At 34.7% G+C, this 12,275-nt stretch overlaps 1 protein-coding gene across 33 annotated transcripts in view; it reads left to right on the top strand.

Moving 5' to 3' along the window:
• MBNL1 (muscleblind like splicing regulator 1) overlaps positions 1 to 12,275 on the top strand; it is a 194,536-nt gene that overhangs the window by 142,543 nt on the left and 39,718 nt on the right. For 19 of the 33 annotated variants that reach the window (XR_004421159.1, XR_004421156.1, XR_004421166.1 and 16 more), the window contains one exon: positions 10,502 to 10,672. Coding sequence is in view for 29 of the 33 variants with exons in the window: in XM_033088557.1 (XP_032944448.1) it covers positions 10,502 to 10,672 (171 nt within the window). In the remaining 4 variants the exon portion in view is untranslated. Of the gene's footprint in view, positions 1 to 10,501; positions 10,673 to 11,724; positions 11,836 to 12,275 lie in introns of all 33 variants that reach the window. The other 14 variants (XR_004421154.1, XM_033088429.1, XM_033088611.1 and 11 more) reach the window with 1 other exon arrangement.

The following is a 12,275-nucleotide window of genomic DNA, read 5'->3' as shown; positions in this document are numbered from 1 at the left end:
AAATTGTCATGGGGCTGGTGGGGGGCGGGGCGTGGGCGGCAGTGGAGGGGAGTGCTTTCCCCACAGGAACAGAGCCAGTGTCATTGAGCACATTTTGTTCAAGTACAAAGTTGATCTGTCTGAAGGAGACAGTGGTCAGCAGTGGTGAGAGCCGTTGTCACCTCACCTTTTCTTCGTGCTCTGTCATTGTTGTTTGTGTGAAGCAGTAGCACTTAATGGCTGGACGAGAGGCAGAATTTGTGAGGTTAGAAAGTGACAACCTTTGTTTACAGTTAGAGAATCCGAGGTTTACAAAGGAATCTGAAGGAACAATTAGGGAAGAGAATTGATATTTGGCAAAGGCAGTGATGTTTCTTAAAGATTGGCAAGCAGTATACAGCATAATGCAATACTTTCTGCATATAACTGACAGACAAAATTTTAGATATCTCTTACATTTTAAGAGATTGTTAAATTATTAAAGCGCTAATCATATGCATAATATAGACAGTCCCATCTAGGAGACTTTGATGGAAGATTTACAATGGAAATACTGATTATGGGACTTTGAGAACATTGTATAATATTATACTTTAAAGTTTATCACAACTAATAATGTGTTAATTATTTTAAATATGTAAAAACGGGTTTGTTTTCCTATATTTGTAGGCAGATATAGGATCTAGCAGGTACAAATATATCGAATGCTTCCTATAAATACAAGGTAATGATGTTTTTATTCCCCAACTGACTTCAACAAAATGTTTCACCCCTTTGACTTTCTTTAGTTTCTTTTATATTGCTAAATAAAACACTTGCCCCTTACAACCTACCTTCCACTCGATATTACTAACTTTGTATTTTTCATTTTATACGTTTTTCTATATAAAATCACTATATATGTGTGTGTATATACTATATATATATATATAATATATATATAGTATATACACTATATACAGAGGGTGCCAAAAAATGTATACACATTTTAAAAAAGGAAAACTGTATTAAAAATTTAATACTCAATATATACTGATAACAAAAGATGAATACAAGTCACGTTTGACTTCTGCAATTGCAAGAGGAGCTCAAAGTGGTTGCCATCAGCGTCCAGACACTTCTGATTATGGCGAACAATGTTCAGCAACGTTGACCAAAGCGTCCACTTGTATACATTTTTTTGGCACCCCTAGTATATACTAGATATACTGTGTGTGTGTGTGTGTGTGTGTGTGTGTGTGTGTAGAGTATATATCTACATATATACAATCCATATTTTTGTGATGTATCCAAATCACGAGTCCAGGTCATTAGTATCCACAGATAAATCCAAGAAACCTCTTACCTCACCAAGTTGCTTGTTGAAATGGATCATGTCAAAGCAAACTTTTAACTTGTTTGATGTTCAAATTATTTTCTTGTCAGAAAAGATCAGTTGATCCTATAATACTGATCCTGAGGGCAAAATAAAAGAATGAAAGATAAACTGAAATTCATAAGTGAATCTAATTTGTTTCCATTATACTTTGAAAATGCTGTGTGGATTAGTCTTCTCCAAAATTAGTTGTTTATATTGTGAAACATCTTTGCAGAATTCAAAGGGGTTTGAAGCATCCATTTCATTCGGACCCACCGTGGTTTTAGTGTGAGCAATGATTAGGAAAACAGACACCCTTAAAGATGATCAAGTGGTCAGTAGGAATGCATACCTCTAGTTTATGGTGAACTCTGCAGTTAACCCGACTTGGTTCAGTTGTGTGTCCTTGGGCAACGACCCCTCCCACACACTCTGGAGGGGTATTCAAAGGTGGAGAGCTTTTACTTTGTCAACGCATTAGGAGCTGGAATAGATTTGTAAAGAACTGCTTACACAAGTCTTCCAAAAGATTGTGAAGGAAAACATTGTATGCATTTGACTTAAGAAGTTTACCTCTTTTTTTACCCTCAGGAAAGTCCTAGAAATAAAATAGACAGTCATGCGGCACCACACCTAATAATGGTACGATGATGAACTGGGTACGATTTGTAAAACATTTTGTGTTTCTCAATTGAAAGGCATGCACCACAAATAGAGCACTATGTTTTATTATGTAAATGTTAGGGTGTTTAATTATTAGCCAAGATTGAAAAGCGTTTGATTTTTGGGTGCCATAAAACTTCAGAAGTGTTTCTGCTGCAAACAGTTTAGAGGTCTGACAGTTGCTGTACCAAAAAAATAATGAAGCAATTGAAAAAATAATAGAAACATAGTAGTGATCTGGCATTTCCAATTTTATGATGCTATAAAAACACAGCCAACAAATGTTGGACTGTTTAATGATGCTGGCACCTACCAAATGTCACTGGGCTTTCACAAGGTCATGGAGACTCTGGCTTGGCTCAGGGATGCAGGCCAGACCGGTCTTCGGAGCTTAGAAGACTATGAATGCGGGCAGAAATAGGTGCCAGTTCAACCCTTCATAGCACTTCACAGGTGGCTACACCTTTGTGGAATTCTTTGGGATAGAGAAGGCCACGGGCATAAGGAAAAAGGGAGACTGTCTCTTCTTACAGCATCTCAGCACCAGCAGCTCTAAATATAAGATTCTTGTGGGCCCTCTCTGAGGAGGCTAAGATTTCTTCAGATGACTATCAGCTAAAATCGTGTGCTGATACAACGCTTACTGTCACAGTCGTATGTGTATCTGATTTGCCACAGACAAAAGCTGCTGGAGCGGTATTTTTGTAACCAGCATGTGTATGTGATTTGTTGCCTTTTCTCTTTTTCCAACCTCCTCAGCAGCGGCTAACCCGACTCTCATGCCTTACATAATACTTATCTAGATGTGTAGAGTTTCAGTTATGCCGTTTTCAAGATGATTAATGGGAGTTGTGGAATGAAAGCTCCTAAATTCTCTGGGGGAAAAGTCATAGGATCCTTATGTTGGAGTTGGAGTGCGTTGATCTTGCATCAGTATTGAGTTTATTTGGGGGCATTGTAAATGTCATGATTGGTTTTAAGGTCCAAGAATCTTCATCATCAAACTTAGGAACATTCTATAAAATAGGGCCTAGAACACCCATGGCATACTGGAGAGGGCTTTTTAATTAGCTAGAAAAGTCTAACGTAAGTAGGCTTTCTAGAGATTAGATTAGATTTTGATGACAAAACATTTAATGCCTATGAAACAATCTGTTGTGTTCTTTTAACATTCTTTCAGGCCATGGTAAAAATCACAAATTTAAATGCAGTAGGTTGTGTGTGTGTATGTGTATGTGTGTTTGTAGTTTTCTTTCTTATGGCACACAATAATAGTTATGCCACAGTGTATATGTGAACACAAACATTTGCTGAGATCAGGAAAGGAAAAAAATCTAAATTTGCCTTATATTCTGTTTTATTTGAAAACATTTTATATCTTTGGTAAAGGAATTGAAAGAAATTGGGACTGTTTTAATGAAAACACATTCATAAATTTCTGCTGCTTTTTTCTCTCAGGGGTAGTAGAAAATTCTCCCAGATCTTGTGTTGAACTGAGTGAGGCCCAGGTATTTGATGTTATGTTGACTGAACAAATAGCATTTACACCTTGAAAGTTAAGCTTTAAATATTGATTCATGTTGCTATATTTACTTCATGTTAAGTTGAGAAGAACAGAGATTATTTGCTGGCAAGATAAAAGGAAGACTGACTCTTTTCTTGCTCTGTGGGGATGCTAAACATTTGTTCCTGGTGTCACCTAAAAAGGTGACACCTGGACTTTTCTACTATTGAAAAGTCCAATGAGGAAATTAGAACAGAAGTTGTGTTTGGTTTAAAGAAAATTTAAATATTAATTTAAAGATGACTTTCTTGCCTTTTGAAACGATATAACTCTAAAATAAGGGTGCCATGATATTAAAAATAGGAAATTATTCAAGGAAAATAATCCCATTTACTTATTTGGGTTAAAAGGTCATTTTTTTGAGAATGAAAAATGAGTAGAAAAATTAATATGTCAATACTATATAGTATACCATACTATTTAAATATAGTAAATATATAGTATTGACTTGTAAACAGTATATATACTATGTTTATTTATGATACTGTATAGCATACTATTTGTAAAAGAATGAAACAAACAGTAATATCAAATCAGTGAAATCTCCATGGAGACTTCCTAAGCAGGGGTCAGGTGGGGTGTTTTGACTACTTTTTTGACCTGTTTTGACTACTTTAGGAATTTCTACCAAATGATAGTTCAGTGTCCCTTTAGGTTTCATTCCATAGCTTTCTAAAAATTCTTATATGTTTTTCTAAGTAAAAACTGAAATATGAATTTTAGGTCATATCTTCTAGTTTTCTTAAATTTGCAACAGAAACAATCTTAAGTTTGCAGTACACATACCGCTCTTAGAAATAGGTACATAATTGATTTGAATATATATATGTGTTCATATGTATAGTTACACACATGCACATGTATATATTTGCAAATGACTAAAAACAACGTTATTCAGTGGGTCCACCAGAATTCTAGTTGGTGGTCAGAAATCCTTAAATTATTTTTCTGAGTTCTCTGGCTGCTTAATTTATCTTTATCAGTAACTTCTTTTTCAAAGGAAGGGGTATATTTCTAACTTTGTTATCCTGAAAAGACTTCCTGTAGTGAAGTAAAGCCAAGGAAGTGTTGCTTTCCCTTAAAAAAAAAAAAAAAAAAAAAAGGCAGCATCTCCAGTATTCTAGCTTCCAGAACAATGAGAAAATTAATTTCTGTCGTTTAAACCACGCAGTCTATGATATTTTGTTATGGCAGCCCAAACAGACTAATACAGCCCCCATTAAATTCTGTCAGGTATAAAGCAGTGTTTGCCTCTTCACTGAAGATGATTTTGCCTCACCCTCACCCCCAGAGATATTTGACAACATCTAGAAACAATTTGAATTGTCTTAACAGTGGACAGGGGTGCTGCAAGCATCTAGTAGGCCAGGCTTTGCTTGCTGCCAAACATCATACAAGGCAAGGAACAGCCCCATAACAAAGCCTTTAATCTGTCCCAAAATGTCAATGAGAAACCTTGAACTTCTTTTTAGGATGCGTGTGTTCTTGTAAGCTAACATGAGTCCTTTATGGGAACAAGTGGATTGTAAGAAAATATACATTTAAAATCTGCAATAGTCTGTTTATTAGGTGCAGTTAATTTATTTTCAATATTTGCAAAGCCAATAAACTATAATTCCTAGAGTTAATCAAATTCTATTTACCTAAATGAAAACAAAACAAGAGTATGTATGTGTGCATGTTTGTGTATGTGTAAAGTATTTTTGTTCTTAAAGTTAATCACATTTAAAACTGCCATCAATTTCCTACCACTAAATACTTGTAATTCTAAAATAAATATTATATATGTAAATTTATTCACCCGTGCATTAGAATTAATGCAAGAATTGATTAAAACACATGGTGGTACCATAGAAACATTTTTGGAAATGCCTGAGACAATTATTTCTTGACTGCCAATGTTTTTTGCTTTTTTTTTTTTTTATTATTGGCAAAATTTTTCTGAGATATTTGTATCATCTTAGCTGGGGGAAAAAAAAAAGGAAAAAAAAGCAGTAAGAATTTTTAGTGGGAAGATACCAAATTCCTTTGCCAGAATCTCTGGCTAATATCTGAGCAATAAATATCTCCAGAAAGTGCTTCTAAAACACTTGCATATCTGAGCTGTCCCCAAGAAAATACTGGTTTTGTTTTAACAATTGAAATAAATGGTTGCAGTTTGAACACTCTTACCAGAAAACCACTGTTTCCAGTGAAAGTTGGAAAAGACTTGTGAGTATAAGATGGTATCCCTGTAATACTTTCATTGCCCTTTTATTTCCAGAATCTACCCAAATATAATTCATTAATCATAAACCTGTCACACAGTTAACATTTGGCAGCCTAATAAGTTGTCTTTTTACATTTTGACCTCATAAATCACAATATTTCTTTTATTTTAGGTGGAGGAAGTATAATTAAAAATGAAAACTTATTTTTCCAGTTTTAAAATGGAATTTTAATTTTTTTGTTTTATTAAGTTTGGCCAACTTCTAAGTAAGATGTTTTATTTTTGATTGTTAACTAGTTCTTAAATAAATGTTAAAAATAGCTAAGAAATAGTTATTTTCATATCTCTAAATTGGCATTGTTAGTTTCACTCAGTTTTATGTTTATTCTACAATTTGTATCTCACTTTATAGATCACATACACGTAATTTTTATATATGTACTATATATACTCGTATGCTCATCCATAATTATTTAAAAGTGTACTTTATCAAAGTACACAAAGAATTAACAAGGCACTTATTTTGAAGCTCAAACAATCTAAACATATCTCTTCCTTTGTTATAATCACAAGCTTTGCATCAATTTCCAAGGCTAATGAAAAAAATCCTTAAATTCACAATTGGACCGTTTGTAACAATGATGTCTTTGAACTCTGTGTTGAGGTAACCTATGAAACGCCGCCTTGGATAGAGTGTAATGTATTTATGGTATAGGCTCTGTCGAGTGGCCTGCTAGTCAGCTGGACAGCTCACTGAAAGTAAGATTCAGTGTAGTCAACAAAAGCAAACTTCAGAAACCTAACATTGCAAGTAATGTATTAGAGTGGCATTAGTCCTTAGTACCTGGATGTGGCAAGTCCAGGATGATGGTTAAGGGCCACACTTATATTACTGATTATTGATATGCATTGTTTCTGTGTTTTGCTATTTGTATTATTTTTAGCACTTTTCACAGATATGATGCTTAATTAAGCAACGGCTGCTTGTTGTTAGCTTGAGAACTTAAGGAAAGAGAGAAAAACAACATTTATTGATAGCCTGTTATACCAGGAGTCACGTATGAGGTTGGCCCACTGTCTTGCTCAATCCTCAAACATCACCAATGAGATCAGTGGTATTGCGACAATTCCACAGAAAAGGTTTGGCCACTCAGAGAATTTAACTAACTTATACAGGGTCACTCAGCAAGTAAGTTAACAAAGCTGATATTTGAATCAAGCTGTGTTTGATAAAATCTACAATTATATAGCATTAGCAGGAACTACAGGTAGGAATCAAAACTAAATAAAAACTTCTTCATATTTATATTTTTGCACTGATCCTAGCAGCGCAATTTAATGTATTTAAGGTGAAATTTCTGGATGATTTAGAGGAGTAGCTCCTGTACAAAAATATGCATATGTGACTACTAGATACTGATTGAATTGATGCTTTTAGATTTTTAGAATGGATTATCACTATATAGATTTTTGGGTTGCCAGTCTCTACACAGATCTTTCCTCCCTAGTAAAATTTGCCACCCTGTTACCTTTTCTCCTTTTTATCATGCTAAGCTTTAGCCTGTGTTCAAATTACTGGTCTCTGAATAAACACACCATTAGGTTAGTACAACTCAGAATCAAAAGTTTGGTATTAGATTTAGTTTTGATTTTCTATTATCTTTATTGTCTCCAGAATAGAGTTAGAGTAGAATTCATCTTTAATCATTTAGTAAGAAGTGTTCATTCATTCATTCTGCAAATGCTTATTGAAGTTTGGTGCTGGGAGCTCAGAGACAGAGGAACCTGGAGAGGAAGCAGTGTCATATTTACCTTAACTCTCAACGGAAGGTATGCTGCTTGTGGTTTTCTCTGGGGCTTTAGGCAGTCCTCTAGAAGAGGATGTTTAGTCTAACTTATTCTTGACCTTTTATTTGTCAAACCACAATTATTCGGCAACACAGTCAGCATTAAATAAGTTTTGAACTTCCTACAACGCTGTTTATCTAATATCAGTTGCAGAGACTATTATTTTTTCCACACGTGTCAATGAAAAATTCACGTGGCTTTACAGAATTGTATTCTGCTATATCAGAATAACCTGGGCCTTCAAACCTGTTGCCATAGATTCTCTGTGGAAGAGGCTTTTTATTGTAGTCTGTATACTTTTTCAAACACATCCGCAGTTGATTCTTAGAAGCATAGCTCTTTGAATGTGAGGCTCCAGTGCAATCCAATCAAGCGGGGCATCGAAGGGTTGCATATGTAAGAAATGTAGTAGAATGGCATTGTTCCTGAGTAGATGTAGTAAATACAAAATGAAAACCAAAGATCTGAGCTGTTAAAAGTTTTGAGATGCGCTGACACAGGCTGAATGGTGGGTGCATAGGATTTCTCTCCTTCATTATTTCATTCTGGACTGTGTTCGTAGGTAGGTCGGAAGGGGCTTTGTGTTAACAGAGGCACGAGAATGAAGTCCTGAGGGAGACAGATTTTAGTGTTGGCAAGGCCTGGTTCAAGGCCCAGGGCTACCTCTGTGCTATTTATGGAACTACAGAAACTGAGCTGAGAACTGACAGTAACTGGATCCTCAGGGTGGATATAACTCTGCTTAGCTGCACTTAAATTAGTCCAATCTTAGTAAGAAATATGATGTGAAGATATTAAGCAGCAGATTTTCTCTTGGAGCCAAGTTGTTCTTTGTGTGGAAAAAGGAGGTTTTTCTCTAGGTTTTGTCAAGTGAATGTCCCTGAAATCAGGGACAATCAGCTCATGGGTCATCCATGAGCTTATTTATGTTGGCCAGTCGTTCCTGTGTGGTTTATCTTATGACTCTATATGTTGTTTTTTGTAAGAGTTGTTTCACATCCAGATGCTTGTAAGCATGGTGATTTCATATGAAATAAGTTATAGATACGTAAATCTTACTTTATTTGTGAACATATCAATAGCCATAACTAACAGATAGGATAAAAACTACCTTCATTCCAATATTTTGTTTTTCTTTTGTTGGATATACATTTTTTTGGGGGGGGGGGAGGAGGTGGGTAATAGCAGCTCCTGGCTTGATCTCACTCAGAGAACGTCATGCAGTGCCAAGGACATGACATATAAATTATCTTCTTTAATCTTCATAATAAATCTGTGGTGTAGGTTATATAGCAATTTAAAAATGGATAAAAAACCTGAGGCTTAAAGAGGTTAGTTTTTAGATGCAGTTCATGCAGTTGATGAGTGAGAGAGCGAGGCCTCTATTCCAGGTTTTGAGACCTGTAAGGTCCTTGTTAGCAACTACTGTCCTCTATTGTCTCTTGATTTAAAGTATTATTAGTAATGCTTTATTACCTAATGCTTGTTAAAGTAACAGGTAGTATCTTAGAATATTAGCCCTGTGTAGAAACTTACTCCTGAAAACCTTAACCAAAATAAGGTAGAAGTTGATCATTCAAATCTGAATCGTGCCAGCTTTTATCACAACCATAAGCATCAGTTTTCTGTGTCAGTGTACAGTATAACATCAAATTATGGCAAAGAGAGTTTTCTTAGAAAAATCAAAGATAGCTCCAGGTGGTTGATGCCGTCAAGTAAATCTTTTACCCTCCAAAACAGTTTTAATTAGATTTATTGGGGAAAGAAGTTATGAAGGCAGTAATTGAGATCTGTTACTATCAATATGACTTGACAATATATTGAAGTAATATGGGTACAATCCCTCAACACAATATTGCATATTCCAGACTTTAATATATACAGAGGGTGCCCAAAAAATGTATACACATTTTAAGAAAGGAAAAAACTGTATTAAAATTGTAATACTCGATATATACCAATAACAAAAGATGATTACAAGTCACATTTGGCTTCTGCAATGATAAGAGGTGCTCATAGTGGTTACCATCAGCGTAATTTTAATGCAGTTTTTTCCTTTCTTAAAATGTGTATACATTTTTTTGGCACCCTCTGTATTTTTGAACAGAATCATCCCAAAATAATTTTTATTTTATTGTCACTTATTTTATTTCTCCATTTTACATTGTAAATTATTTATGGGTAAATATGTCCATTTCTTACTGTTTTATAGTACTTAGGCAATGGAGAGTACATGTATCTTTGAAAGGTTAAAGGTTACATTTTTCACCACTGCTTTCTTATACTTACTGATCTCTCTATACAGTGAGAACATGTGGGAATTTTCTTCTTTTCATCTGTAAATTTCTTAATACTTGGGCTTTGAAAGCTTAATAGTAATTTTAATTTTGTTTGTTATGAGATACTTGTTAAAGGTATTTGAAGATACAGTGTGCCTTGAGTCCTCTAATCCACTTCCTTAAAACTCAGTACAAGTAAAAATAGATGGTAAAATTTCATGATCCTTTTGGGTTCATTCCAGTTAACCAGAAGATGCTACAGAAGAATAATATTCTTTATTTAGTAGTCTGTGTTTTAATATTACCCTGGCAGTTTGTAGATTTTTAAACTTGGGTATTGTTATAATAGTGCTAATATTAGAATAAAGTAAATTCTTTACACTTTAACACCTTTTCACCTGTCGTAATACTTTAATTTTTCAATGCATGTGGGTGAATTCATTACCTATTCTAAATGTATTATAAAACCATATGGACGAGATACACTGTGAAAAACCCATGGTAGCATTCAAGTGGTAGGTTTGCATTATCATTATTATTTTTATTAATAAAATTTGATTTTATTCTTTTTTAAGATGACGTTTTCTGCTTTTGTTTTTAAGGGTCGTTGCTCCAGGGAGAACTGCAAATATCTTCATCCGCCCCCACACTTAAAAACACAGTTGGAGATAAATGGGCGCAATAACTTGATTCAGCAGAAGAACATGGCCATGTTGGCCCAGCAAATGCAACTAGCCAATGCCATGATGCCCGGTGCCCCATTACAACCCGTGGTAAGCATGTTTTCAATCCTCGTTCCTTAAGTTTGTAACTCCAGTGGCTCAGTGTCAGTGTTAAAGTCGTGATTGCGCTAGACCCAGTGAACATAGGTGACAGTACCAGTTGCCTAGCACTTTGTACCAAAATTGTCAGTCAATCCCTGAAACAGTTTTCACACTGTAAAGTTACTCATCTTCTGGGTAAATCGTGTGAAAATGTACGTTATTGCATATTTTCCCCTAAAATTTTCTGCAAATCAAATCCTATGACTTTCAAGTGTTAATTTTTTTTTTTAATGGTCATCAAACTCATCAATATAGTCCATGTGCGTTTTCAGGCTACTTGAATGGTAATAGTAATCATAAAAATTGGCATGTCATCTTTAATTTTGAGAAAATTATTTCTATTCCTCCCTTTTTGAAGAGAATCTCTGTAGTTCTCTTTCTTGGAAAGGAGCCTTTGTTATTCTTTTAAACATAAATTGAAATTATTTCATGGTTACAAATGCTAGGAGAATTCTGACAGTGGTGAATCAATATAGACTCGGAAGCTTCATCGAAAGAGAAGTAATCAGAGAGGCAGAAACTCCAAGGGATGCTAAGAAAAGAGCTAAATTTTATAAACTGTAGGTGGTCGTGGAGATTTAATGTTTACTGAGTAGTGTATGTGGGTAACTTTTGAGTCTGAACATATTTATTTATTTGTTTATTTATGTATGTATGTATTTATTTGGATTGTGGGGCGGGTATGTGATAAATGACTTTAAATAACCTTTACTCACACTTATTCATAAAAATGTAAGAGATGAATGTCATAATTTTAGGTTGTAAAAGGTGTCGATATTAATTGTGATACGGTAATTTTGTCCTTAAATGCATGTTGAAATTTGCAATAAGAATATATCGGTCAGTAATTTATGTCACTAACTTTTATGCAATATTGTGGTATCGTGGAAATGTAAAGACCCACATTTTTCTGATATGCTAACTATAGCATGTGTTCTAACTAATTTTTTTCCTAATACATTTTAACACCTGAACTCAATGTAATTATTATTCTCTCTTAGAACTTAATGCACCAATCATTCCAAAAAAGAGGGGGGGATTGCATTTCGAGGTGGGAGGGATCTCCATATCACATCGGCAGTGATACCCATTATCAATACTATACAGTGGAGGTGAGAGAATATTGTAATTCTGTGTTTGTTTTAACCTGATATATATATATATTTTTTTTTTTCTTTTTCCATTATTGGGGGCTCAGTTTAAAATATGATATCTTAAATTTATCTTTGTGATATCTGCTAATTTCACATGTCTATTTTGGGATAGCATAAAGACTTTCATTTGGTTTAAAAAAAGTTACGTTATAATCCTCCTCTCTAGCATAAAAAATATAGGACAAGAATTCTTTTTTGACACTTGGCCCTCACATACAGTTTCAAAGATCCGATAAAGCCTTGGGGTGGCCACTACTTTAGTTGATAGAAGGTCTCTCCTTGATGTGAGATTCTTTGTTCCACTTAAACATTTAAAGCACGTTCTGCCCTCTGAGTAACCAGGAGCACCTCTGAAATCAGCACGTGTCATTCCCAGACTGCAGAGCGCAGTACTGGTC

The sequence above is a fragment of the Rhinolophus ferrumequinum genome, chromosome 2 (genome assembly GCF_004115265.2).
Source record: "Rhinolophus ferrumequinum isolate MPI-CBG mRhiFer1 chromosome 2, mRhiFer1_v1.p, whole genome shotgun sequence".
NCBI classification, from domain to species: Eukaryota; Metazoa; Chordata; class Mammalia; order Chiroptera; family Rhinolophidae; genus Rhinolophus; species Rhinolophus ferrumequinum.
The sequence above is the reverse complement of the archived record's forward strand: the minus strand, read 5'-3'. Positions and strand labels throughout refer to the sequence as shown.